The 23,649-nt window shown below is 44.3% G+C and overlaps 1 protein-coding gene across 2 annotated transcripts in view; it reads left to right on the top strand.

Moving 5' to 3' along the window:
• Positions 1-23,649, top strand: part of VWC2L (von Willebrand factor C domain containing 2 like) — a 62,744-nt gene that overhangs the window by 2,254 nt on the left and 36,841 nt on the right. For both annotated transcript variants that reach the window (XM_005441491.3, XM_027808591.2), the window contains exons 2-3: positions 3-469; positions 19,033-19,162. In XM_005441491.3, coding sequence (XP_005441548.1) covers positions 59-469; positions 19,033-19,162 — 541 coding nt within the window. In that variant the 5' untranslated portion in view covers positions 3-58. The remainder of the gene's footprint in view (positions 1-2; positions 470-19,032; positions 19,163-23,649) is intronic.

Genomic DNA, 23,649 nt, shown 5'->3' with positions numbered 1-23,649 from the left:
AGACCACAACACTGGTCTCCCTATGGAAGCAGCTGTTTCTATCTGGCAGTGAGATCCCATGGAGAAGCTGAGGAAGGGGATGGCTCTACATATCCATGAAGTCTGGATACTTCTGTTTGTAATCCCTGCTTTGGTAACTCCAGCTGCCATCAATCATGAAGACTACCCTGCCGATGAAGGGGACCAGACCTCCAGTAATGACAATCTGATCTTTGATGACTACCGAGGGAAGGGCTGTGTGGATGACAGTGGCTTTGTGTACAAACTGGGAGAACGTTTTTTCCCGGGACATTCCAACTGTCCCTGTGTCTGTACTGAGGATGGACCTGTTTGTGATCAACCAGAATGCCCTAAAATCCACCCAAAGTGTACAAAAGTGGAACACAATGGATGCTGTCCAGAATGCAAAGAAGTAAAAAACTTTTGTGAATATCATGGGAAAAATTACAAAATCTTGGAGGAGTTTAAGGTATGAAACCCTTTCTTCAGTATTTAATAGTAGTATCCTGTAGGAATTGTATTTCTCTTGGGGACTCTCAAAGGCACTCTGTATTTGCTTACTGCTATTAATTGATGCTGAAGCTGAAGTCCTTTTCCAGCTGTGATGCAGGTCTGGCTGATGTAAAAGCTGCCACCCCACCCCTTATGTGCACTTGCTGAGGGCCAGTGGTTGTTCGAAAGCCCCTGTGTGAAATGCCAGCCCTCTGAATCTGCTACTCCAGACAGCCTCCTCCTCTGCTCATAACATGCATCAGGTTGGATACCAATGGTGTCTGTAAAAATGGTGGTAAACCAATACTGAGTGCTTTTTAAGAACCTCTTTTCCAATCTGGATAGCAAAAATTATGGTATGGGACTGAGAATTGTTACTCATAACTGTGTGAGAATGCAAGTAAGTAGATTGCAAGCTATATTTAATATTTTCATTTCAGCTGTGATGAGGCTGTCTAGAGTGGCAGCAGATGAATTCCTAGGCAGATGATCATCTCGAGTAATGAGAAGTATGGGGTTTAATTGTAATGTTTGAGTTTCTATTAGGAATGTTGTAAAGAAATCCTTCTGGGATAGATCTTAAAATAAGACCAGATTTTCAAAAACCATTACCCTTTACACAACCTGCATCTCTCATTCTAATGAGTTTGATGTTTTCAATTCTACTAAGGAAAATAGCATTTCACAATGAAGAGCAGGGTCTGTAAAGGCAATAGGTATATGTGAATTTATTCTCCCAGGTCACATGGCTTTAAGATTCTTACGTATGTAATTAACGACAGCCTATAACTCTTCATGGCTGTATGCCTGATCTCATTATAAACTTGCCAATTTTTTTTCTTTTCTGACAATGCAAATACTTCCATATAGGTCTGTGTACTTCACAAGTTCTCAGTAACATAGACCATAATTTCCTTTCTCCCAGATACTGTCATTTTCCGACAAGGTAGGTTTTAGGGTGTTTTTTTCTGTCATGTATGTTTATGTTCATCTTTTTCTGCCCATCTATAACTGCAGTCACTCACTATGGGCAAGACAGTTTGATGACATAGACATGAGTCAAAACAAATATACGAGGAACATCACCTTGAAGGCCATCCTGATCAACCTGTTCTCTGCTTTGCTGAGGAATGAGAAGATGCTGATCTTGTGAACTGCTTAAAGAACAGTTTCTTCTAGGAAGGCCTGCTCCAGCTTCATCCCACAATCATGCTTCAGTGGCCCCATTTTGACTACTGTGTTGTCACGTGGTGAAGTGTCCCACCTGGTTGTAGTTCTGACACATGGTCAGGTTTCCTATGGGAGGGTTATAAGGACTCTTTTTGGAGAGATTTCAGTGGAAGAATAGTGAGATGCATCTCATTAAAGCATCTTTTGCATGTGAATGAAGTACAAAAAATACTAATCATTTTTCCCAAACAAAGTAATTGCACCCTGATAACCGATTAAAGGGTAGAGAAACAGAATTTAGGGGAGAAAGGCTGTGAGAGAAAGTTAAAGCAATCTGGTTCGTTGTTTGCTGTGTTCAAAACCTGTAGGGTGTTGTGTGGAAAGCAAAGTTCCAGCATCCTCCGAGGAACACAAAGTAGATGGTGGCACACCATTCTCGCAGATGATAATCTTCAATCCAGGACTAATGGGATATCCTTCAGATTTGATTTAGTTAACAGCTGAGCTTTTGACTTGGATGTGTGTTTTGCTGAGAGCTCGATACCTTGTGGAGTAGGGCAGAAACCAATTTTTTGGAAATCTGTGTGTTTACCTAGAATAAATAGTGAAATTCTTTTGTTCCTCTAAGTAGTGGAATAGATTCAGACCATGGAGGATTACAGTGTGCTTCCAGGGGTGTTTTAAGGGGAAAAAAGGAGCCCCTGTGAACTATGACTTTATGAATGCCATAGGAAAGACAGCACTTCAAGAATTAGGAAACTGGTGCTCTGAAGCGAAATCTTGACTTCGTCAAAACATCCAAGCATTCTGCTGTTTGCTTCCAACAGAACAAGGATTTTACCTGCTGTCTCCACAGAAGAGATGCTGAGCAGTTCGTAGGTTTTACAGGCTCTGTGCTCTGCTCCTCCCTCGTCCTGTTGAATTTATAAGGTCTGCAAACTTGATCTCAAGTCCATTCCACACACGCTGAAGTCAAAGAGGAGAGGCTTTTTCCAGTCATTCTGACTCAAACCCAGACTGCTTTCAGTGGAATTGGAGGCACTGTTTTATGTGGGCTCATAACCCTTTCACCCACTTGATTTACTTTTGCTAATATGTAGGTTCCAAATCATCATCCATACTAGTGCTTGTCACTGCTTGGTTACAGCTGAAATTAGCCTCCGTTTAAAAATCTTGTGCAAGTGTGTGTCCGTGTGTATGCGTGCCAGGACTGACTCATCTTGTAGAAATTCCAACTGTCTGATCTTTCCCAAATTAGGATATTTTTTTTTTCCTCTAGGAGATTTATTTTCTCTAGGATATCAGAATTATTGAGAGGTTTCCATTTGGGGGGAGGGGGATTTTCCTGTCTTGTTTCTAGATTTCTGTTTAGGTTTGGGGAGAGAAATCCAAATGTGATTCAATCTTTTTTTTTTTTTTCCTTACTACTGATAGTAATTGTGACTTTCTCAGGGTAAAGGAGTAGTTCTAAAGGCCCATTTCTTGAATATTTAGCTTTCTCCTGGTGAACTGATCTTGTACCTCTGATTTTTTTTTTTGACTCATAACAATCGTAAGTGCAAAATATAAACATGACAACAAGTCATCTAGCTTAGACAGCTGTCCAAATGTTTATGCATGTGCCCCTAAGTCGTTAACATGTACAAATGAAATGCTGAACTGAAGTTCAATTGTAGATCTAAAACCATTAGTAGTTTTTCTTGTATTCTTTTGTAAAACATTGTGTCCCTGACAGATGGTTTAGTGACCTGGTATAGCATCTTCATAGCTCTGTTACAGGTCCTGGGAGATCTTTGTGGGTGTTGGGCCCCAGCTGCCCATACGGAGCCTGCCTCATCCCCTTGATTTGTCTGGAACTTAGCCCCAACTTTGACTGAGGCTGTGGTTCCACCTGGAAACCCCCGCAGAAAAGGTTAGCGTGGTCTCTCAAACATGAATCAAGATCTGACTCAAATATGTCTAATACATAGATTGCTGCCCAGCATTCAGAATTTTGATTCCCATGGAGCAGTATGCAGGAGAAAGGGGAGGTCTGGTGTTTTTTACTGGGATCCACCTATCTCTTTCCCATCTCATTTTCCACTTCTCTCATTGTCAGCCTCAAATCTGGTTTCTCAGGTCTCCTCCGGTCCCTCTCAGAGGCGAACGCTGGGTGACGGGCAGCTGCGGTGGCTGCAGGGGAGGTGTGAAGGATGCTGCAAGTCTCAGGCAGTATCTCTCTTTTCTCCAGAGATCTGACAGGGACGCTGAGGGTCACTTAGCAGCTTGCTTTTTCTCCCACACACCAGCCGTGTTTTGATTTCAGTCCTGGAGGTTAAGGTCTGACTCACAAGCACTCCGTACTCACCTGTGCTAGCAGAGATCTTTCAGTGAGTTTGTTAACCCTCCCCTTTCTTCCCAGAGAGAGAAAGCAAGCAAATAACAACTCAGAGAGTGGTCTCAGTTGTTGTAAGTACGCACGGTTGTATTTTAAATGAATGTTCACAGACAGCAGCTTATGTAAACTTAAGGAGACAGTGTTCTGCCAGTGTGATGGATGTTCATTGGCAGCTTACGCAGAAATTGTGCAAATGTCAGTGAGACAACAGTTCTCCTAAGTGCTGATTAGTTTTTACTCTCCTGCATAACTTACTGACAGAAAAGTACACATCTACCCACATTTGAGAAATGCAGTTTACGGTGTGGTTAAGGCCTATTTGTAGCCACAGTTAGGAGTCATTTGAAGATGGTTACGTTGTCAGTTTGAAAAGTCTGTAATCACTTCTGAACATCCTAGATCTCTCACCACCCAATATGGGCACATCCAGAATAATCTTCTATGGACCTATATGAATATGTAGCAAAATACTGGGAAACCAGTGTTCAGTTCACAAGAGATTGTCAGGCTGACATCTTGAAACATTCTCTTCATTCTAGACCCGATGGGCAGGAACTGCTCTCTGCGCCTGTACAAGAGTGAGTCGTGGTGACGTGGGCTTTGGTAGCATAGTGCCATCCTTCTTGGCCTTCTCATCACAGCTTGGCCTTCCTGGTAATATTCGGGTCGGAAGTGCAGCTTCAACTTGCATTGGAAACAGCTCTGAACATAAAGGACATTTGTTGGGTGCTCTTCAGTGGCTGCCCTGCTTTCTGCCAAGCATGGAGCTGCAGTTTCCTCCAGCTGTTGGCTCTGCCAGTGTTTAACCTCTGCTGCTGCCTTTCATCTGGCTGCCCTTCCCGATGACTTCTCCCCATCCTTGTCCTCTCCCTTGTCCACCTTCACTGCGCCCAAACCTATCCTCACTCAAAAAGTCCCCAGAAGATGCCTAAGTGTTTGTCCCTTGCATCAAGCACAAGTGTTGACGGATGGGAGAACAAGTATTGCCCCTGGGCAGGCCCCCACACTCTATAAAAAAAAAAAATAATAATATCAAAACAAAACAACAGGAAAGGGAAAATTTTAGCTTCATTATAGGGCAAAATTTCCACTGACTTGAAAAAGAGCCAGGATTTCACTGCTGGAGTTCTGCTTTATTTTTCTTTCCCGTGTTTCCTGCCACTGTATCTTAAGTTCATTGCTCTGTTTAGTCCGCAAATCTTCTGTAATCCTTCAGCTAGGGCTTCTGTATCTCACTGACTTTATGTCTTCTTGAGCGGCACTTTGCACAGTAGGGATCACAGCTCTAACAGGGATCTTCGGGATACAATCAGAATCCAAAATAAATGAAGGACTGTATAAGCATAGCATTATCATATACTAATGCTCAGCTCGTTATGGAAACCTTTACTTCAGAATAGTGGCACCACCTTCTCCTTTGTTAATGCTCTTTAAAAATGTTTTATTAATGCAATTATCTCAATATAACTTAACAAAATAAGGCCTCTCATCAAAAGACGTTAGCACATGCAAGAGTGTATTCTGCTGCTATCACAGCATCGCTCTGTCCCTGAAATGCAGTGTGTCCATTCTGCCACTGGAGGAAAGCAGGCAATGAAACCAAAAAAGTGATTCCCCACCCCCAGAACCGTGCCAGAAATAGAAATTAAATGGTGCAAACTACAGACAGCCTTGCTCTGACCACTGGTTACCCAGCCTGGGAGTGCAACCTTATCAAATATGAATGAAACACTTGGGATGTTCCCAGAGCATTACTGATGGGGTGATGCTGTTTTAGGTGGAAAACAGGAGTTTGTTGTAGCCCTGGGCTGAAAGGGAAGGGGAGGGGGAGGGGTGTGCAACTGTCCGGTGCCTGGGGTGGTGCAGTGGGCTGCTTTGAGAGTCCCTCAGCCCTGCCAACGTGTGTTGGACTGTCCGGCTGCAGGTTTGGATGTGGATGCTGTGGTCTGTATCAGTGTGGGAGATACTACACCTTAAATCTGTGGAGCTTTGTTAGGCCACTGGAAAAACAAGCGAGGAGGAAAGGAAGGTTCTTCACTGAATTTTCTCCACTACTATGTGAGCGTTCAGTTTCCTGGTGAACCTCGAAAAGTACTTAAATTGTGGCAAGCTAATCATTGCAAAAACTAACATTATTAACATCTTTTTTTGGTATTATACAAAACCAGTGATCCAAATCACTAGCAGTTTTTGGATCTTTGCTCATGAATTCCAAGAAACTGATCACTAACCCAAGCCAGCATGGGGCCCTGATTTTAATATTGGCATTTTTCTCTCCAAGATGTGTACAGCAGGGTTTTTTTCTACTATGAGTCAAACAAATGGGACTTTTTTTTTTTTTTATCTTCTTGTGTGTTCTGCAATTTCACGTACGGCTAGAAAATCATAATACAAAAGAAATTTCAATAACATGCCTGTGCTTTAATAAAAGGAGCCATGAACAATGCCAGCTCTGAAGATAGCATACCGCCAATGAAATCAGACAGGGGAAACAGAACATCAGTCAGATGGAAAAGTATGATTTATTATCTCCCTCCTGGCAAAATTACAGTGACAATGTCTATGCAAAGGAATCTGAAATTACTAACTTACTGTATTTCTGTCATAATTTGTATCAAGAAAACACACTAAAATAGATAGGCATGTCACATACTGATCTATAGTGATACCTGTTTTTAAAGTTGTATTATGTACTTAGCTACCAATTCTATAGCATATAGATTACATTATGCACAAGTATATTATTACAGTAGGTGAAAGAAGATGGGCTGTATTAAAATTTGGCTACAAAACCCCATGCTATTGTTTTCCCCAGATCACAGTAATACATGGAGGCCCCAAAAGCTCAGAGCTCAGTGGTGCCGCCTGCACTGCACACGTATTCTCTCAAAGCTCCCCATTGCAATAGCTGAGACCCAAAACTTGAGCATCAGCATGATTCAAAATCACCAGGAATTAAGCACAAGCCCCCATGTTTTATTCACAGTGCAGCGGTGCAGTAGCACAGTGCAGAATTTGGCCTGTACGTGCAAGCCCAAGGGGTTGGTATTTTTCCAGTAAAGATGACACAGGAATTAACATGTGCCCAACATTTGTACCACCAAAGCTGCTGCTGGGCTTTCAGTTATTCTTTCTAGGAAATAGCCCATCGGCTCTACTTGCTTCCAGACCTGTCCCTTGCTGTCCAGAGAGCTACTGAAAGAGAGGAGATACCTCTGCGCAGCCGGGGAGGAGGCCCTGGTACTTCCTCCCCCCTCCATTGCCACTGGAGCCATGCTGTTAAGAAAATGGGATGTGTAGTACCTGCAAATGTAACCAGCTCCTTCCTGGAGTGGTAAAATCAAGTCTGAGGCTTTATTACCGTGCCAGACAATGCTCAGTGGGGCCAAGGAGAAAGTGCTCATCCCTTGGGTCTCCCAAGCTGTATCCATCTCTGTCACCCAAGAGTTTTCTGTAGGGCTGGTGAGCATGAGATCCTTAGGTCATCGGCTTGTGAAGAAGGATGGCATCCATAGAAATGCTGACAGATCATTGGCGAGAAGTTTTTTAGAAAACTGTTTCCCACCAGAGTGAGAAGAACTGCAGGTGTGTGTTTGTTGCTACTGGAATGTGCTTTATGGAGAATTGCATTCATTAAAAATAATGCTCAATTAGCTAATTATCCTAGTTATTGTTTTAAGGACTATAATTGGATAAGTCATGTAGTGACAACACTCGGTCTAGCTGCAAAATAAAAATACATGTAGCATTAGGCTTCCTTACTCTTTACTCCGTGGCACAGTTCAGAGGTAATTCTTTGGGAATTATAATGAAATCAGTATGCTTGGAGGAGCATTAGGGGTTGAAGCAGCTTCTCAAAGCAGGGAATCTCTCAGTCTGTTAACTGCGGTCACCCTAGGCTTTCTGACTGGGGGTTAACCCAATGTGCTCCCTGTGTTAGCAGACCCCAGTGTATTCTCTCATCAAGATAACCTCATCAAACATGTTTTCATTTCACATCCTTCCCAGTTGTGCTCAGAACCAAATGTGTAACACCCCAAGGGACAGAAACCTCCCAGACCTTGCTGGCTTCTCTCCTGAGGGTTTAAGAAGTGGCAACTGGATACAAGGGGCAGACAGGACAGGAGAATGTGGAAAATGCCTTCTCCATAGTGCCAGCTAGTAAAGAGCTGCTTTACTCTGTGGGGCAGGTGGGACAGTTTCTCCACTGCTATGAACTGCTGCAGCCCCATGGTTCACAGGTGGCCCATTGACATGTTACACTGGTGTAAAGTTCGATACCAATTAGCTACTCCTCTGTGGAGTTTGCATGATGCTGACCTGAGATAAGGTTGCCCAAAGGAGCTCCCATGAAGCCTAATCCACCTTGCCAGCTGCAAGGAAGTAAAAAGTTAGGCTAGGCTATCAAATATGTGCATATAGTGAAGAATGAGAGAGAAAAAGCAACCAGGAACAAGTTGGTATTTGCTATGATGTGGCAGCCCCTCTCCCACCTCTCAGCGTGCAATAAGAACAGGATGGGTGTCAAAGCGCAGGAGCAAAGGAAGCTAAAACTGCAGCAAACCCAGGCAGACACGTGATGGTAACCCACTGGTACAACCACGGCTGGCCGCTTGGCAGGACCGGGCTTTAAAGCAGGGCCTGGAGACAGCAAAGGAGAAGGGGATGTACATGTAGATGTAGTTTTGGGTGCTCAGCACCCTTCAGCTCCTGTACCCTTAGCAATGTAAAGGAAAGAAGCATGTCAGTTCCTAACCGCTCCTTGGACATAGGCTTGGTTCAGCCAACATGTCTTTCCTTGGGGGGCGGAAAAGGCAGTATAGCAACAGAGCGTGTTCGTGGGGATCAGTAACGAGCTTTTGTCTCCAGCTCCAATGCCAGAGGGAATCCTGAGCTCATCAGAGGTGAGCAAGAGCAAAGCATTCAGGAAGGAGCTGCTCCTTCAGGGGGAGGGAGGGAGGATATTGGTGTGCCTTTGGGACACAGGAGCTCCCGCTGCAGTACAGGGGAGGATGGGAGCAGTTTCCCTTAAGGTACAGGAGGTTCAAAACTGTGTGAAACGCTGAAGGCTGAGGGTGGTACAGCACTGAAACCTGCAGTGTGGGGCCTACAGCAAGAGGAGTTCACACCTGCCCTTGACTGCTGCAACCCAGTCCGAGTCACCTGCCAGGGTGGTTATTTCCAGCTGCCTGAGCTGCGTGGGGACACAGCTTGTCTTCAGACAAAGCAGACTGATGCCAGAGATTGCATTCAGGTCAGCTAAACAGCCGTCATCTGGGCATCTTGTGAGTAAAAGTGTCACAGGGCCAAATCCATCACGGGTGTAAATCTACCTGGCCTGTACCGTGGCTGTGGAAAGTGCAGCTCATGACCCAGACCGAAAACTGAAGGAGAAGGAATAGGACCGAGATCCAAATCTGCCTCCCAGTGATGGCTGGTTATGCTTTACCTACCTCCTTAATGCAGATTAAGTATTTTAAGTATACGGTACGCAGAGCTGATCTCACGACCCTCTACCACCTTGCAGCATGAAGAAGAAAACAGCAGATTCAGGTACAGAGAAAACACATATGAAAGGGATCACCTTTCTGACCAGGTCCTTGGTTCCTTTCTCCCTGCCCAGACGGCTTTCTCCTAGATGAGGCTCCTTCACTGCAAGAGCAGGCAGCGAGGGAATGGAGAGCAGGGAAGTGCCAGCTGGGCTCGCTTTCCCTATTGATATTAAAAGGAGCTTAACAAATGTGAAGCGCACACAAACATTTTGTCTGTGCCTGAACGGGGCTGTGCATCGCACAGTGGAGTCACAGTCCCATCTGTCTTATCTGTAACCTTTAAAAGGAGTCCTGTTCCCTGTGTCCTGGGCATGTCTGAACTGAAAAACTATTGTAATAGAGTCATAAAAATTATCACCAAAGTAATGGAGAACTCTGGTCCCCTCAGCCCCAGGGTAGGTGAGGTGCAACTATTGTAAGGAATAAAATGAGACATATATCAAAACAGAGAATGTTCTTATGAAAGAAGTGCAAAGTCATGTTGTTATGGAAAGCTCCACTGCTGCTCTCGGGAGAGAAAAGCAACCACGAGACTGCAGATACACAGCTCCTGTGGAAAAAGGGCCAGGGCTCAGCTCAAGGTTGTCTCTCTCTCATCAGCTAATGGAGGAGTCACTCTCCAGATCCAGAAGTGGTTCCAGGAGCCATTTAAACCCATCAGGTTGTGTGGCACATAGCAAATATATGAGTACAAAGCTCCTAATGCCGTCACAATGCTGAATCATGAGATGTGTGTCCAGGTGAGGCACATCTTCTGTGCTTTTCTCCCTCATCTGGCTTTACTGATCTGTAGTAGCTCCCCAGGAATTTTTACAGAAGGATGGCAAGGATAATGTTTCCAGGTATGGACAGGCATGATCTAGGGCAGAGGGGAGAAGTATGCATGACCTGGGGGGATTACAGCACCTTTATGCCTTTAAATCTCCAGAATTCAAGCCTGGTCACCAGCCTGCTGGAAAGACTCTTGTAGCTGTGAATAGACAAGCAGCAGTTAGGGGTAACTGAAATCAAGCTTTGGTTGGAGAACTGCAGCATCTGTAGGCTAAGAAAATAGGCAAGTCATCTTCAGCCTCCTTGTGATGGAGTTGCTTTGGATACAGAATGGAGTCACCGTTTACAGAAAATGTTTTCAGCAATGTATTTGTGTCTCTCCTGTCTTTTCCATTGAGTGAGAAATCTGTCATTTCATTTCAGTCTTACATTAGTAACGTTTGCATCTGTGTTGGGGGCTCCCTTAGAAGTACAGGATCTCAGCATCCGCTTCTGCTGCTTCTTGGAAGCCAGCTCCTTGTTTTAGCCAACCTGCAGTATGGTGCAAACATTTTTCAATTTTTGGATGGCGCAGTTCATTTGTATTGCTAGTGCTCCATATAAGTGCGATACGGCTCCAGTTTTTCACTGCAAATAAATTATCTAATGACTTAGTAGTTTTTTCCTGTTGCAAAATCATTTGCAACCTGATGGTGTTTTCAGTGATTGTACTCATCTATAATCACTCACCAGATTGTTTATTTGAGCAACTTTCCACCTATGGAAAATCCAAGTCGTTATGGTTTCTGTAGTATAATTGGTATTGTGTCTCAACCAGCTGGATGGAGGTGTTTTGTTTTTTTTTTAAATAAGTGACAAAAATGAGTGAAATTTTTGCCCCATGCAAGTTCGTGTATTGGCTCACATGCACGCACACACAAAAAAGAGCCATTTTCCAAACTTTTAACAATTTAGATGGTTGTTTATGTGCTGCTAATAGTAAAGGCAAAGTGAGCAGCCCAGAAGAGAAATGGGCTGATTTCAGTCTCGCCTTCAGGTGGGACTCGCTAGCTACCTGTTCTCTGCAGTTTGGCACCTGCAAAATTTCTCAGTTGAAAGCTTTCTTGAACTATCCTGCAATCTCCTGCTAATCTGCCTGAGATCACAGGCAATTTCAATAACAATGAAAATGATTCTAATTTCGACTCTGGGAGTATCTTTGATGAATGCTATCCCAGTTTCTTTTTTATTCATCTCCCTTGGTTTATGACTTCCCACCTCAGCCGTAATGCGGAAACTGTTTTTGCCTCCGATTTTATTCATCAGGTCCTTTTTAACTTTCTTCCCTTTCTTGCTTCCTGCCAATAAATTCACCACCTGAAACTGTAGCTACAAAAATCATTTCCATCAGAATTGCCATTGTCCTTAGTGTCATTAAAAGTTACAGCTACTCTTAAGATGTAAGTGCCCAATTTGACAGACTTCACTTTACATCGCTCTGTTTTGCCTGCTGTTTTATCTGCATAGAGCAGGATGCTATCAGTCGAGCCCGTCTGAGGGGGGAGGCTGAATGTGATTATCTGTATGAGCGCTGGCACACAGTCTCTTGAAAACTAAGAGAAGGAGAGATTGGCAGCAGTGATGGTTTTCAGCTTCCTTTCCCTTACAGTGCAGCACTCGCGGGGGATGTGACACATCCAGTCCTTCCTGGGGACATGTAGGCAGGAGGTGCATGTGGATACAGCTAGTGGATCCCAGTCTAAGGCAGGGTGCTGACAGATGTGTGTGGAAGTACCAACTTAGATCCATTGCTTTCAAAACCACCTTGACAACAGTAGAAATGGAGATGACGGCATCTTCTTCTTTTTAAGGGCTTTGTACTTCTCTTTCTAACATGTTCTCAAAGGGGGAGAAAGCATTGCAACTCCATATTCAGTAGAACTACCATGAAAAGCATTTCCCCCCTTCGCAATACAACCTGGAAAAGGTATATATTTATGCACCATTTCCTTTTTGGTGTTTGAAGGAGGTGGAAGCTAACATGCCTGATGAAAGTTTGCAGTGATATCAAAAGTCCTGGCATCTGCTCAGCATTTGCTCTGGTATGATGGATCCTTGGGTTTCCATGGGGCTCAGAAAGCGAGCCCGCTGGCTTCATTTCCTGTTGGTACACCACTTCAAATTCCAGTCAACCACGTTCATTTCTCCAGTCATTCTGCCAATTTTGTAAATACACCTGTTTGACAGTGAAAAGCATCACAAGCCTCAAGAGCAGGTCTGTTCAATTCAGTGGTAATACTTACATTGTCTTCTACTAACATGAACAGCCTCTGCATGATGATCAGTACATGTCTACTGTAACATTAGGTGGTTGTAAACACTTACATGAAGCTTTTCTATTTCCCTCCTCAAATGTCAAGTATTTATGATATAATAGTTGTAACGTTTGTATTGCTCTGTGGTTGTTTGCTAGTAGCTGTATATAATTGATGAAGGGCCATTGTGCAATAGTCAAACAACATGAGGACATGGTCCTTATGTGACCACTTCATAGAATCATAGAGTTATAGAATCATAGAATCATTTAGGTTGGAAAAAACCTTTGAGATCATCAAGTCCAACTGTTAACCCAGCACTGCCAAGTCCATCACTAAACCATGTCTCTAAGCACCACAGCTACATGTTTTTTAAGCACCTCCGGGGATGGTGATTCTACCACCTCCCTGGGCAGCCTGGTCCAGTGCTTGACACCCTTTCTGTGAAGAAATGTTTCCTAATACCCAATCTAAACCTCCCCTGGCACAACTTGAGGCTGTTTTCTCTTGTTCTGTCACTTGTTACCTGGGAGAAGAGACCGACCCCCACCTGCCTACAACCTCCTTGCAGGTGGTTGTAGAGAGCAGTAAGGTCCCCCCTGAGCCTCCTTTACTCCAGGCTAAACACCCGCAGTTCCCTCAGCGGCTGCTCATCAGACTTGTGCTCCAGACCCTTCCCCAGCTCCATTGCCCGTCTCTGGACACGCTCCGGCATCTCAGTGTCCCTCTTGAAGCAAGGGGCCCACAACTGAACACAGCATTCAAGGTGCAGCCTCACCGGTGCCAAGTATAGGAAAATGAGATTAAGTCTTTGATCTTCAAGTATGGGATTCTTATACAAGTACCCTCATCAAACTTTGCTGGAGAATATAGGAAGGAGGGGGAAGAGAGCAGCCCAATAAATCCTGGTAACTGCATCTCGGAGAGTACGACTAGAGGGCAGCTGCAAGAATTTGCAGTAGCTTTGAGCAGCCTGTATGCTAGCTCCAGCAAAGATGCAAACCTTTCACGAGGCTGAAAACTCGGGTACGAAGAAAGTACTGCACGGTTCAAAGTCTTTTCTTGAAAAAGTGAGGAGATGTTCAAAGTCTCAGGAAATGGCTGGGCTAAACACGCCTAGAGGAGATCAGGAGCTGGCAACTAAACTCATAAAGAGGGAAGTCTCAAGGAGTAACAGGTCTGTGTGTAGTGTTTTAATGACGTAAGGTCCTCTGGCTCTGGAAATACATAGGTGCTAGATAACGCTGCTCTTTCTCAGAAGGCTGCTTGGAAAATGAGCACCATTTTCCCAGCTCCTGGAGGAGTATAAGCCTCAAACCTCAAGTCTGGGTGAAACCAGCTGGATTGATTAATCACAGCTGATCACAGGAGACTGCAGCTTTAAAACTTGGTCTGAGATACCTCTTATGAGCTGGGTGACAGCCCACATGTAGGACTGAAATGAGTGCACTTGGAAACCACAGTTAGCCTGGTGAATGTGACAGCAGACCAAAACCCGAGAAAAATTGCTTCTGATTGACAGAACAAACAGGTAAAGAAAAAGTATCAATCAGATGTCATCCTCAAGAGTTTTTCATTTGTCTTAGGTAAATCACTCCCTTTCCACCTCTCTAGAGAGTTTATGTGGAAGCAGCTGAGAGTGATTGACAAGCAGGCGTGTAGGCAGAGAAATCTTTATTGGAGGCAGAAAGAGGAGGGCTGCAGTATAATGTTTCATATACACATGCTCCCTCCATTCACTCAAGGAGAATACTTATTACTCAGTAACAAGCTTTTGCAGGGCAATCTGCATGTTGTAGAAGTGTCTTTCACGTGTTTGGGGCAGCAGAGAGGTGGCTTAGGGTGCTGCAGTTGTGGACAAGGCACGAGCTAAGGGTGAAATACGGCTGAGGTTTGGTAAGTAGTTGGGACGAGAGAATTTCTATGACTAAATGAAATAGATACAGTAAAGCTCAGGTCTTGCAGAAGCTTCTTGCAATATCTTGCCTAAAAGCTTGAAGTTTTGTGTATTGGTTATTTGTGTGATTGTATTAGCTGCCATGGTCTAAGGAAGTTGTTGATTCAGACCTCTTCAGCTACAGAAAAGCATAAAAGAGTAGATTTAGACACAGAGTTTTGAATTCATTTTCTTTTCTCCAGCTCTCCCTTAAGTTTGGGAAGAATTATTATTTTAGATTCTTTTCCTGAATAACTGTTTGAGCATGCAGTCTCCTGATCACCAGTCCTTCTGGGTGACTTGAAGGCCTGCTGGAGCCCTCAAGTGTAGACCTCTCAGAGGCATGAAATTTCTGTGGTTTTATGAAACCTACTAGCTGACTAAAGAAGGACCACGTGGTGCCCAGTGCCGTCAGAGTGGGGGAGCCCCTTATCGCTGTGAGGAGTAGTTGGATGATGTTATCAATCAACATGTGCTGACATTTGCTTCCAAAAAGAGAGTGAAATTGGTGGGGAGCTGGTGTGTATGAGAATGAAGATTAGGAGATATGGTATCCACGTCTCGTTTGGCTTCCTGATCTCCCCTGCTCAGGGTGTATCTTGTTTTTCATTCTGTTTCCTTTGCTGCCTTTTTTGTTTGTTTGTTTATATCATCCATCAAGTTTATCATTATGTGCTCATGCACATAAAATCTTTATTAGCCATGCGTATTCTCTGTTCGTGGTTTTAATTTTCCTTCCTTCTTTCTTTGTTAACAAACTGTGCTGATTGCAGATGTTTCCCATTTGACAGCACCTGAGACTAAGGTTTTCCATCCACACAACCGAATGAGTGCTGGCTCCTTCCTCTGGCTGCCCAGCTGTGCAGGATGGGGCCATCCCCTGGCAGAAGCAGGGAAGGAACCTGCCCTTCCAGCCAAACCTGGGGTCGCATTCCTCTTTGAGATCAACAGAACAGAAGAGAAATAGAAGTCAGGCTGTGATCTTAGATGTGGTTATAAACAGGAGTGTTCAGGGTCCACATCCTTGTGCTTCTGTGGTCTCTTTGAAGTGACTGGCCAAAGGAGAGGTGAATCAGGGTCAACGCTAAGACTGAGAAGGTCCCTTATGCTCTATGTCCCACTTCACCTGCTCTCAAAAGCCCTTGAATGGTTGGTTAGAAGTTGGCCACGTCTGCTTCCCATCAACTTGGCTTGACTTGTTTCCTATATTGACAACATCAAGGAATGTATTTCCTCACTAGTTCTGAGGGTTAGTGCTCTCATGCCTGTTGTAAGTGAAAACTGGGTAAAAGGAGTTTCAGATGCTTCGCACCACCTTCTACAAAAGGACCCAGTTTACTCCTGTTGTTTTAATGATGGGTCCATTTATTAAAACATGTCCCTTGACCGTGCAATTTTGTGGATGTGTTCTGGCAGGGCACTGTGAACATCCTTTCCTTTTGGATAATGGTGAGAAGAATGTTTCTGCACCAACACCTCTTGAAATCCTTCCTAACAAATCCTTCCCTGGAGAGTCTTCTAAGAGATTATTCTGCTTTGGACAGGTGGAGTGAATAAATCATCTTCTAGGCCAAGCCTTTTATGGTCCTTTAATCTTAACACTTTTTCCAGGATATCAGCTTAAGGGACACCAATAAAGAGTTTCCACTGTCCATGTGGGAATGGCATAGCCTCTGATTTGTGTCCTCTCTCCTTCATGCTTCAGAAACTCTCTCTATTTTTTCAACCTTGTTTTTCAGTAGGTATGAAAGTTTCTTTTCAGGAACTGGTGTTAGCTGGTGTTTGAACTTCAGTGGCTACAAAAGTGTAAACCACCCCTCTTCCATGAGTGACAAACCTTTAAAGCAGGAGTCAGGAAACAAAACTTTGGGGCATCTTTCACTGGTTCCCTGTTATTCACTGATCCCGTTTGTCATTTTGCTGCTTGGTCTGCCTATTGCCTATGTAAATAAATAGAGGACTTTTTTGTCCAGTGTCCCATAGTGGTTCCACAAAAAGGGTAGCTCCAGGGAAATTACTAGCTGGGATGCAGAGCCCGCCAACAACAGTAAAATACGCCTAATCAGTGTGCTTGGTGTAAAGTCCTTTCTGAAAGACCAGGGGTTTGCAAATCGGATCCCAAAGCACATCCCACGAGAGAAAGTGCCGAGACATCCGTCAGCTAAGTGGACAGGAAGGCTGGAGTCACCCGTGGAGGTGAGGGGCTGGGTGAGAGCCATGGTGAGGGGCACTGGCAAGGGAACAAAATGGTCAGATAGAGGAAGATCATGGAAGCAAGACCAAGTAGCTTGACCTTGGTAAGATGGGGAAGAGGAGGTGGCTGAGAAGAGTCTTGTTCATGCCAAAGCAGCCTTTTCCTTTGCTGGCTACTCCTTCCTTGTACTGCCAAGGTGTGCTTTAATTTTGTGCAGTTCTCCCCTCTTGAAAAGCTGCTTTCAGTGTCAAGCAACATCATGGTTTATTACAGTGTTATTTTCAGGTTACACCAACAATGCACAAGCAAAACCTGTGTATGTCATGTCTCATTTATTCAGTTGCAGAGTTGTTCAGGGGCATCTTCTACTTGTGATGATCATCTTTTAAGCCATAGGTTGGGCTGCAGTCCTGAAAATGCATCACATATTTCTTAGCTTTGCAACCACTGTAGTAGTGAAGATGGGGACAGGTCCTGAAGGATACGTCAGTGAAAGCTGCCACAAATCACAAGATCTGGTTCTAGTGCTCCATATAATTAGCGATTAAAATGAGTAAAAACAAAGCAGCAATTTTCTTATTGATCCCTCAGCAAATAGTTCTGTCTATTTTCTTCTGTATTGTTTCCTCTTATTAAATAGCCTTGAATAAGAAATGTCAGTCAAAATAATTTAGATTCCTGGTGCTTCAGACAGAAATCAAGGCAGGATTGAATGAGGAAAGATAATTAGAGACAGGAATTCCACCTCCACAGACTTCTTCCCTTGCTCAAGGAGTGCTGATTTTATCTAAATTGCCAAAGCCGTGAGCAAATGAGAGGTGATGGGAATTAAGACTGCAGATGCTGAGACAAAGCAAGGGAAGTTTTAATTAGTGCATTTTAAGGTAGAAATGAATTTTCTGGGGATAAATTATTTGACTCAAGACATATAGAGCTTCTTAGAGGTGAACTGAAAAGCTTTTTACCTGCCAGAACCAGGACCAGGGCTCACTAGTTGTATCTGTCTTGTAGAAATGAGTGACCTATCACTGGGGTCTGAAACATATGGGGATGAATCCTCCTCTGCTTTGCATCTCACTTTTTTTTTTTTTTTGTTTTGTGGTGTTTGTTTTTTTTAATTAAGGAGGAAATCCCATTGCTGCAGGTTCCCATCAATGCAACAGAAAGCAGATTTTTTTCCCACATTTACTCATTCAATTGTTAGTGCTGGACTTACTGTTCCTGAGGAATTAGGAGTTACATGTTGAACCTACAGATACTGAAAGGAAGATATTTTCCTTGCAGATTCTTCTCTTACTCTCTTTTCTTAGCTCTGTTGTCATCCTTTCTTTCATCACACTTACGCACACATAAGGACACTGGGAACCTTAAAACACTGACCTTTCTATTTTTCAACAGATTTCCACAGCTTTTCAAAGGGTGAGACAGTGACAGCTCTCTACTGTTTGGCAGTGGATAGAGACTGAATTGATGGAGCTGAAATGAAACCATTTAGCTGGGTGCTTTAATCCAGAACTCCCTGACTTCAGCAGAATTATTCAGGCTTTTAATTATTTACATATTTTGTGTGAGGCAGTTTTTGCAACAAGCAGGAGTGGGTCCAGGACCAGATCTAATGGGTTATGTTATTGGGAGTGCTTACAGACCCCTTATGCAGGTGGTGCATAAACTCAGAGTAAAATGTTTTTGCCCCTCCAAGAACAACACTTTGCTCCTCTGCTCTGAAAAGTGGGGATGAAAGCCTTTTGAGAGGCTGGCAGATGGGCAGGCCACCCCAGCAGCACCTTTCTGACAGCTTGGGGTTTGCTGGCAGTGGTGGTCTACATGAGCTATGAGTATGACCTGGAAAATCACCCTGTCCTCCCTTCCTGGGATGAACCACCACTCGGGATCTTCCAAAATCCTGCTCTGCTTCCAGCCAGATAACAACAGATGGGTAGAGCAGAGGTACGACCTAGTGGCTTCAGCTGGATTTCTTTGATGAAGGGACCTAAAGTCTCATGAAAGCTCAGAAACCCCACACTCTCTCTGGGAAAACAAGTATCATGCTCGCTGGTTTTTCTGATGTTCTGGTTGCCTGTTGCAGATGTTGCTATTTTGTTCTGTAGGTTAATTTATATTACCCATGATGAATGAATGCAGTCAAGAGGTATTGAACGCTGATGTGTTTATCTTATGGCAAGATAGAAATGTTGCAAACTTCTGAGCTACAGGAGGAAATGGGCTAATTTTAGATTTGTTCCTAGCCCTCGCCATGCGAATGGTGTCGCTGCGAGCCCAGCAATGAAGTTCACTGTGTTGTAGCAGACTGCGCAGTTCCCGAGTGTGTCAACCCAGTCTATGAACCAGAACAGTGTTGTCCTGTCTGCAAAAATGGTAAGAAAGTACTGTGTTGGCTTTAAGAGATATAAAGGAAACATTTCGTTAAAATGTTGTTGCTGATGCATTGCCAGGCGATTTGCTTCCCTCGCACAGGCTGGCACTGGGGATGTTGCTTCTCCTTGTGCCTGGGCTTCAGTTACGAGGTGGCAACTGTGAAAATTAAGGCCGCCCTTCCTGGCCTGTGTCTTCTCATAGAAGTTGGTGGGATTGCTGACTTCAGTAAGGCTTTACAGGACCGAGTCCCAATATCAGTGATAGTAGTTTCATGTCTTTGCTTTTTTTCTCATAATTAGTCTAACATGAAATCAAGTATAGAAGAAAAGAGAGAGTCTTTGTCCCTAAATTAAGGAAACAGTGGTTATTAGCTAAAACCAGGGGAAGACTCACCAAAATTAATGGCAAAACTTCCACTGGGGCCAGTAAGACACCCACCAAGCCTGTAACACCGTTAGTTTGTGTGCTGGAGTCTGTGTGTGGAGTGTTGGCCCTCATCGTCCTGCTGAAGCGATTTCATGAATTGGAGTCTGATTCAGCAACACTTTCAAGACAGGTTTTGGGATGACCGAAAGTACCTCTTTGGAAAATAAATCTGTTTCCAGAGAAGGTCTCCCTGGTCTTGTGCTGCAGCCTGTACACACATATGTCTCTGGAAAAGCACCTTTCTCCTGACATAAATATGAAGACAGGTTAAGAGGTGAGCCAGCTTCACATAAACCTCTTCATGGCTTTCTTAACATGTAAGAAATGGCTACTTAGACTCATCTTCTCGTGTTTAGAATTCACTATCCATATATATATTTCCTCTTACATACATCACTGCTGCTGGATAAGTTTAATGGTTGCTTTTGGATCTAAATGAAAATGTTTACAAAGAAATAACATTTTCAACACATTTTCTGCTCTTTAAGACAGAAAAAAGGCAAAGAATTGGAAATGCAAAATATTCTTATTAAAGGAATTGGCAAAATTAAGACTTGGAAGTCTGGAAAAAAGGAAAAAATACTACTTAGAATTCTGAGGTTTGTATTAAACCATGATTTTTACTTTAAAATATTTTGAAAGATTTTCATTTAGAGTTTTGTGTTTCTGTTGAAAAGCAGAAAATGTTTATAGGAAATTTCATTGTTTTGTTATTGTTGTTGATGAACTTCAGAGAAAAGGTATGTTAACCAGCTCTATCCGCCACCTTTGCACATGGCCCACCGTGCTTGGGTGTGAGGTTTCCCGTCGCACTCAAGAAGATTGATGTCTTGGGTTAATGACTCAGAGGGGTAACACTGGCCATCGCCGTGTCTGTTACCATAGCTCAGTCATTTACACCTGAGCAAACGCCGCTCGTGTGTGTTTGGCCTCTGTGTTCCCATCACGTATAGGGTACCATGCTGAATCCACCTCATTTACGGTGGCAGCACTCACCAATTCCTTCCCATCTGGTTCGCGTCACATGAATCCAAACTGTGAGCATCCCTCTGGCTTCCCAGCAGTGCAGACTCAAAGGTGACTTCACATAGGTCCAGGAGCTGCTGGGTTTCCCTACCAGCCCTTTACCACCATGACCATTTCCCCCTGTAACCAGGCTCCCTGACTCTGGATGTCAGTGATTTTCTGTGTTGCAGTCCGCAACATCCCTGGTGACCAGGAGTGTCTTTCAGAAACAGAGTGCTCAGATAACCAGGAGGAAGGGGAAGGAAGCAGCTGCTACTGATGGGTAGGAGGACAGGGGGACAGAAGGAAAATGAGCCACCTGCTGAAGGGGCTTCAAGGCACGGTGTAGTGATTGCAACCCTCAGCTAGAAGCCAGGAAGCTTTCTCCATGGTTTTGCCAAATTTCTCCACTTCTTTCTTCACTCATCTGTAGGGGATACAGATATAAAGTTCTCTGAAACCCGTTCTAGGCAGGGAAGTATTTTTCACCATCCTACATGCCTTGGGGATCCTGGTCTATGGGGCCGGGGAGACCGGGGCTTGCAGCACAGCTCTGAGCCACTGGTGGGTGAAGGGGAGAGGCGGTGCGGTGGCACAGCTGTTCCTTGGGGTCAAGGAGCATACCTACATGGTCAGTGCTGTGGAGGGGAGCTGAACCCCTTCTTGCATCCCAGCCTGACTGTAGGGATGAGATGTGAGACCCCTCGGCTGGCAGGGCTTTCTGCTCCGCCTGCTGCAGCTGGAGCTGACTGGCCAAGGCTTTATCCTACAAATGAAATCAAATAATTCACACAGTGATGGAAATAAGTAGGTGTCAAGGTAGTCTCTGTTCTCACAGGGAATCTGATGAGCAAATTTTGTTACTGCTCTTGGATGTGGCGCCTGGTGTGGTTCACACCCTTTGTCTCCCTCTTACATTTTTGGGAACTTCATGTGCAAGAGTAACAGACATTGTTGTGTCTCCTCCCCTTCTGAATCCCTCTGACACATCCTAATGAATGAGAATTGCAATGCTTTACGCTGTCTGTTCATCCTGAGACAAAGAATTTATCTTTCAGCTCTCCGGCACAGCCAGTCAATTAAAGCTCAGTTCCACAAATGCATGAAGATAGCACAAACTGACAGAACCACTTAAATGACTGAACCCACCCCCCTACCCACCTTTTTTTGTTTATTTTTATTTATTTATTTATTTATTTGGGGGTTTTCTTTCCAACCAGTAGCTTTTGCTTTCTACCAAAATGGTGAAGGCAGTTACCGTGCCATGTTTCAGTGTGGTGAAAGGATTTTAGCTTAGTCTCAGTCCCTGTGGTCCACATTTTAGACTGGCAAACCGAAAAGCTCAAGGATACAGCTGTTGGGGGTGGGGGGGCAGGGGGAACAACAGAATCCCCAGAACAACACATAGTGCAAATCTTCATTTTAAAAGCTACTCCTTAAAATTTTGGTAAGGAAAATCCTTGGTTTAGGTTAAAACACAGCCCTGCATCATTTGCTACACTTTGCTAGCAGCGTGGCTTGCCTGCTTGTTTAGCTGTTGCTGCCACTAATGGGAGAATAATTTCCTCTCGATACATTCAGATAGATTTTCATGCCTTTCTTAATTATATCATGCCAAGGGCAAAAGTGCTGTGAAGCAGTGAGGTTAATGCAAAAATCTGTTGATTCTAACATACCTGACCTGAAGATTCATAAAAAGCCAATATCAATTTCTCTCCCTCTACCATCATTTAAGAGCAGTCTGAACAAGTGGCTTTGGAGATTTATTCCATATTGTCAAAAGAAATAGAATTGTTATCTTGTGCTTCACTAGATGCTGTAGCTCGTGCAAAGCCGGCTGTGCTCAGCAAAGGATACCGCACTACACACAGAGCAGGTGGAGTTCACTGGGAGGTTAAAATTTGGAGGTGAGGGAAGGAGAGGACATTTCCTCCTTTGTGTCCCATCACCCAGCTTGTCAGAGTGTGTTTTAAGGACAATGGCTCCAGGTGCTGCACAGTATTTCTGTCGTGGAGATGAAAGGTCACTGGATTTCACATCCCTGGTAGTCTGACAGACCACAGAATTATGGCCCCGAGTTGTTATTTCTAGTCATTGTGACTTCTCCAGACAAAAGTGTGTCAGCTATTGTTAACTCTCTCCTCTGCGGGATCTAAAACTTGCCTAGCACTGTTAAAATCAATTGTGGCTGCCACCATCTGTGCTATCCCTCCTGCCCCCAAGTTCTCCTGCAGTTCAGGAAGAACATCTATCCACTCTGCTTACGCCAAAGCGTTTCCAAGCAAAAATCCCCCACAGGTCCCATCCTCCTGTGTCCAGGGCTGTAGACATGCCTGTGTGGTGGTGTTCAGACTTCCCTGGGTCTTCTCACCTGACTCTGAACTCTTCATTTCCAAATCTCCATTTGTCCCTCCCCGTAGGTCCATCCATTGCTGGGGGCTGAACCTCACTATTGGTGGGATGTTTTTTTAAAGCCCTTCCTTATGTATCTCTGTGAGATTGCTCTTTGCATTTCCTTCAACCCTTTGGATGTGGTCTCGCAAGGATGCGAGGATCCCTGGTGTATCATCACTCTCATCTCTTCATCTGGTTTAATCTGTGATCCAGATTAAATGGGTTCCTCTTTGCCAGCTCCAAACAACTCTCACCTGCTGCTGTGCACAAAGGGATAAATTAATTGTGTTTCACCTTCGCCAGTGCTGTTTGTTCAGAGCTGAAACCACGTGCTCCCAACATGCCCTTCCTGGGGGGGTGAGTGGATGTGCTCCAGCAGGGTGTCCCCAGGTGGCCTTGGAGGTCCTTCCTCCCGTGCCGTGCTGAGGTAGTGGCACGCTGATCTTTGCTCACTGCTCTGAGGGGGCTCAGCTTTACACACTTGTGCATCTGTCCCCCATTTGATGCTCCGTGGAAGGAAAAACAGATGCAATTTCAAATTAGCAGCCTCGCAGCTGCTTGGGGAAAGGCTGGAGGTGAGTGGAGGCAAGAAAAGGGCAGCACAGGGCTCCCAGCAACCCGTGTTCTCCTGATTTCACAAAGTGCTCCTTCAGAATTCTATC

Source organism: Falco cherrug, chromosome 8, assembly GCF_023634085.1.
Source record: "Falco cherrug isolate bFalChe1 chromosome 8, bFalChe1.pri, whole genome shotgun sequence".
Taxonomy (NCBI): Eukaryota; Metazoa; Chordata; class Aves; order Falconiformes; family Falconidae; genus Falco; species Falco cherrug.
Note: the sequence above shows the minus strand (reverse complement) of the source record. Positions and strands in the feature narration are given on the sequence as shown.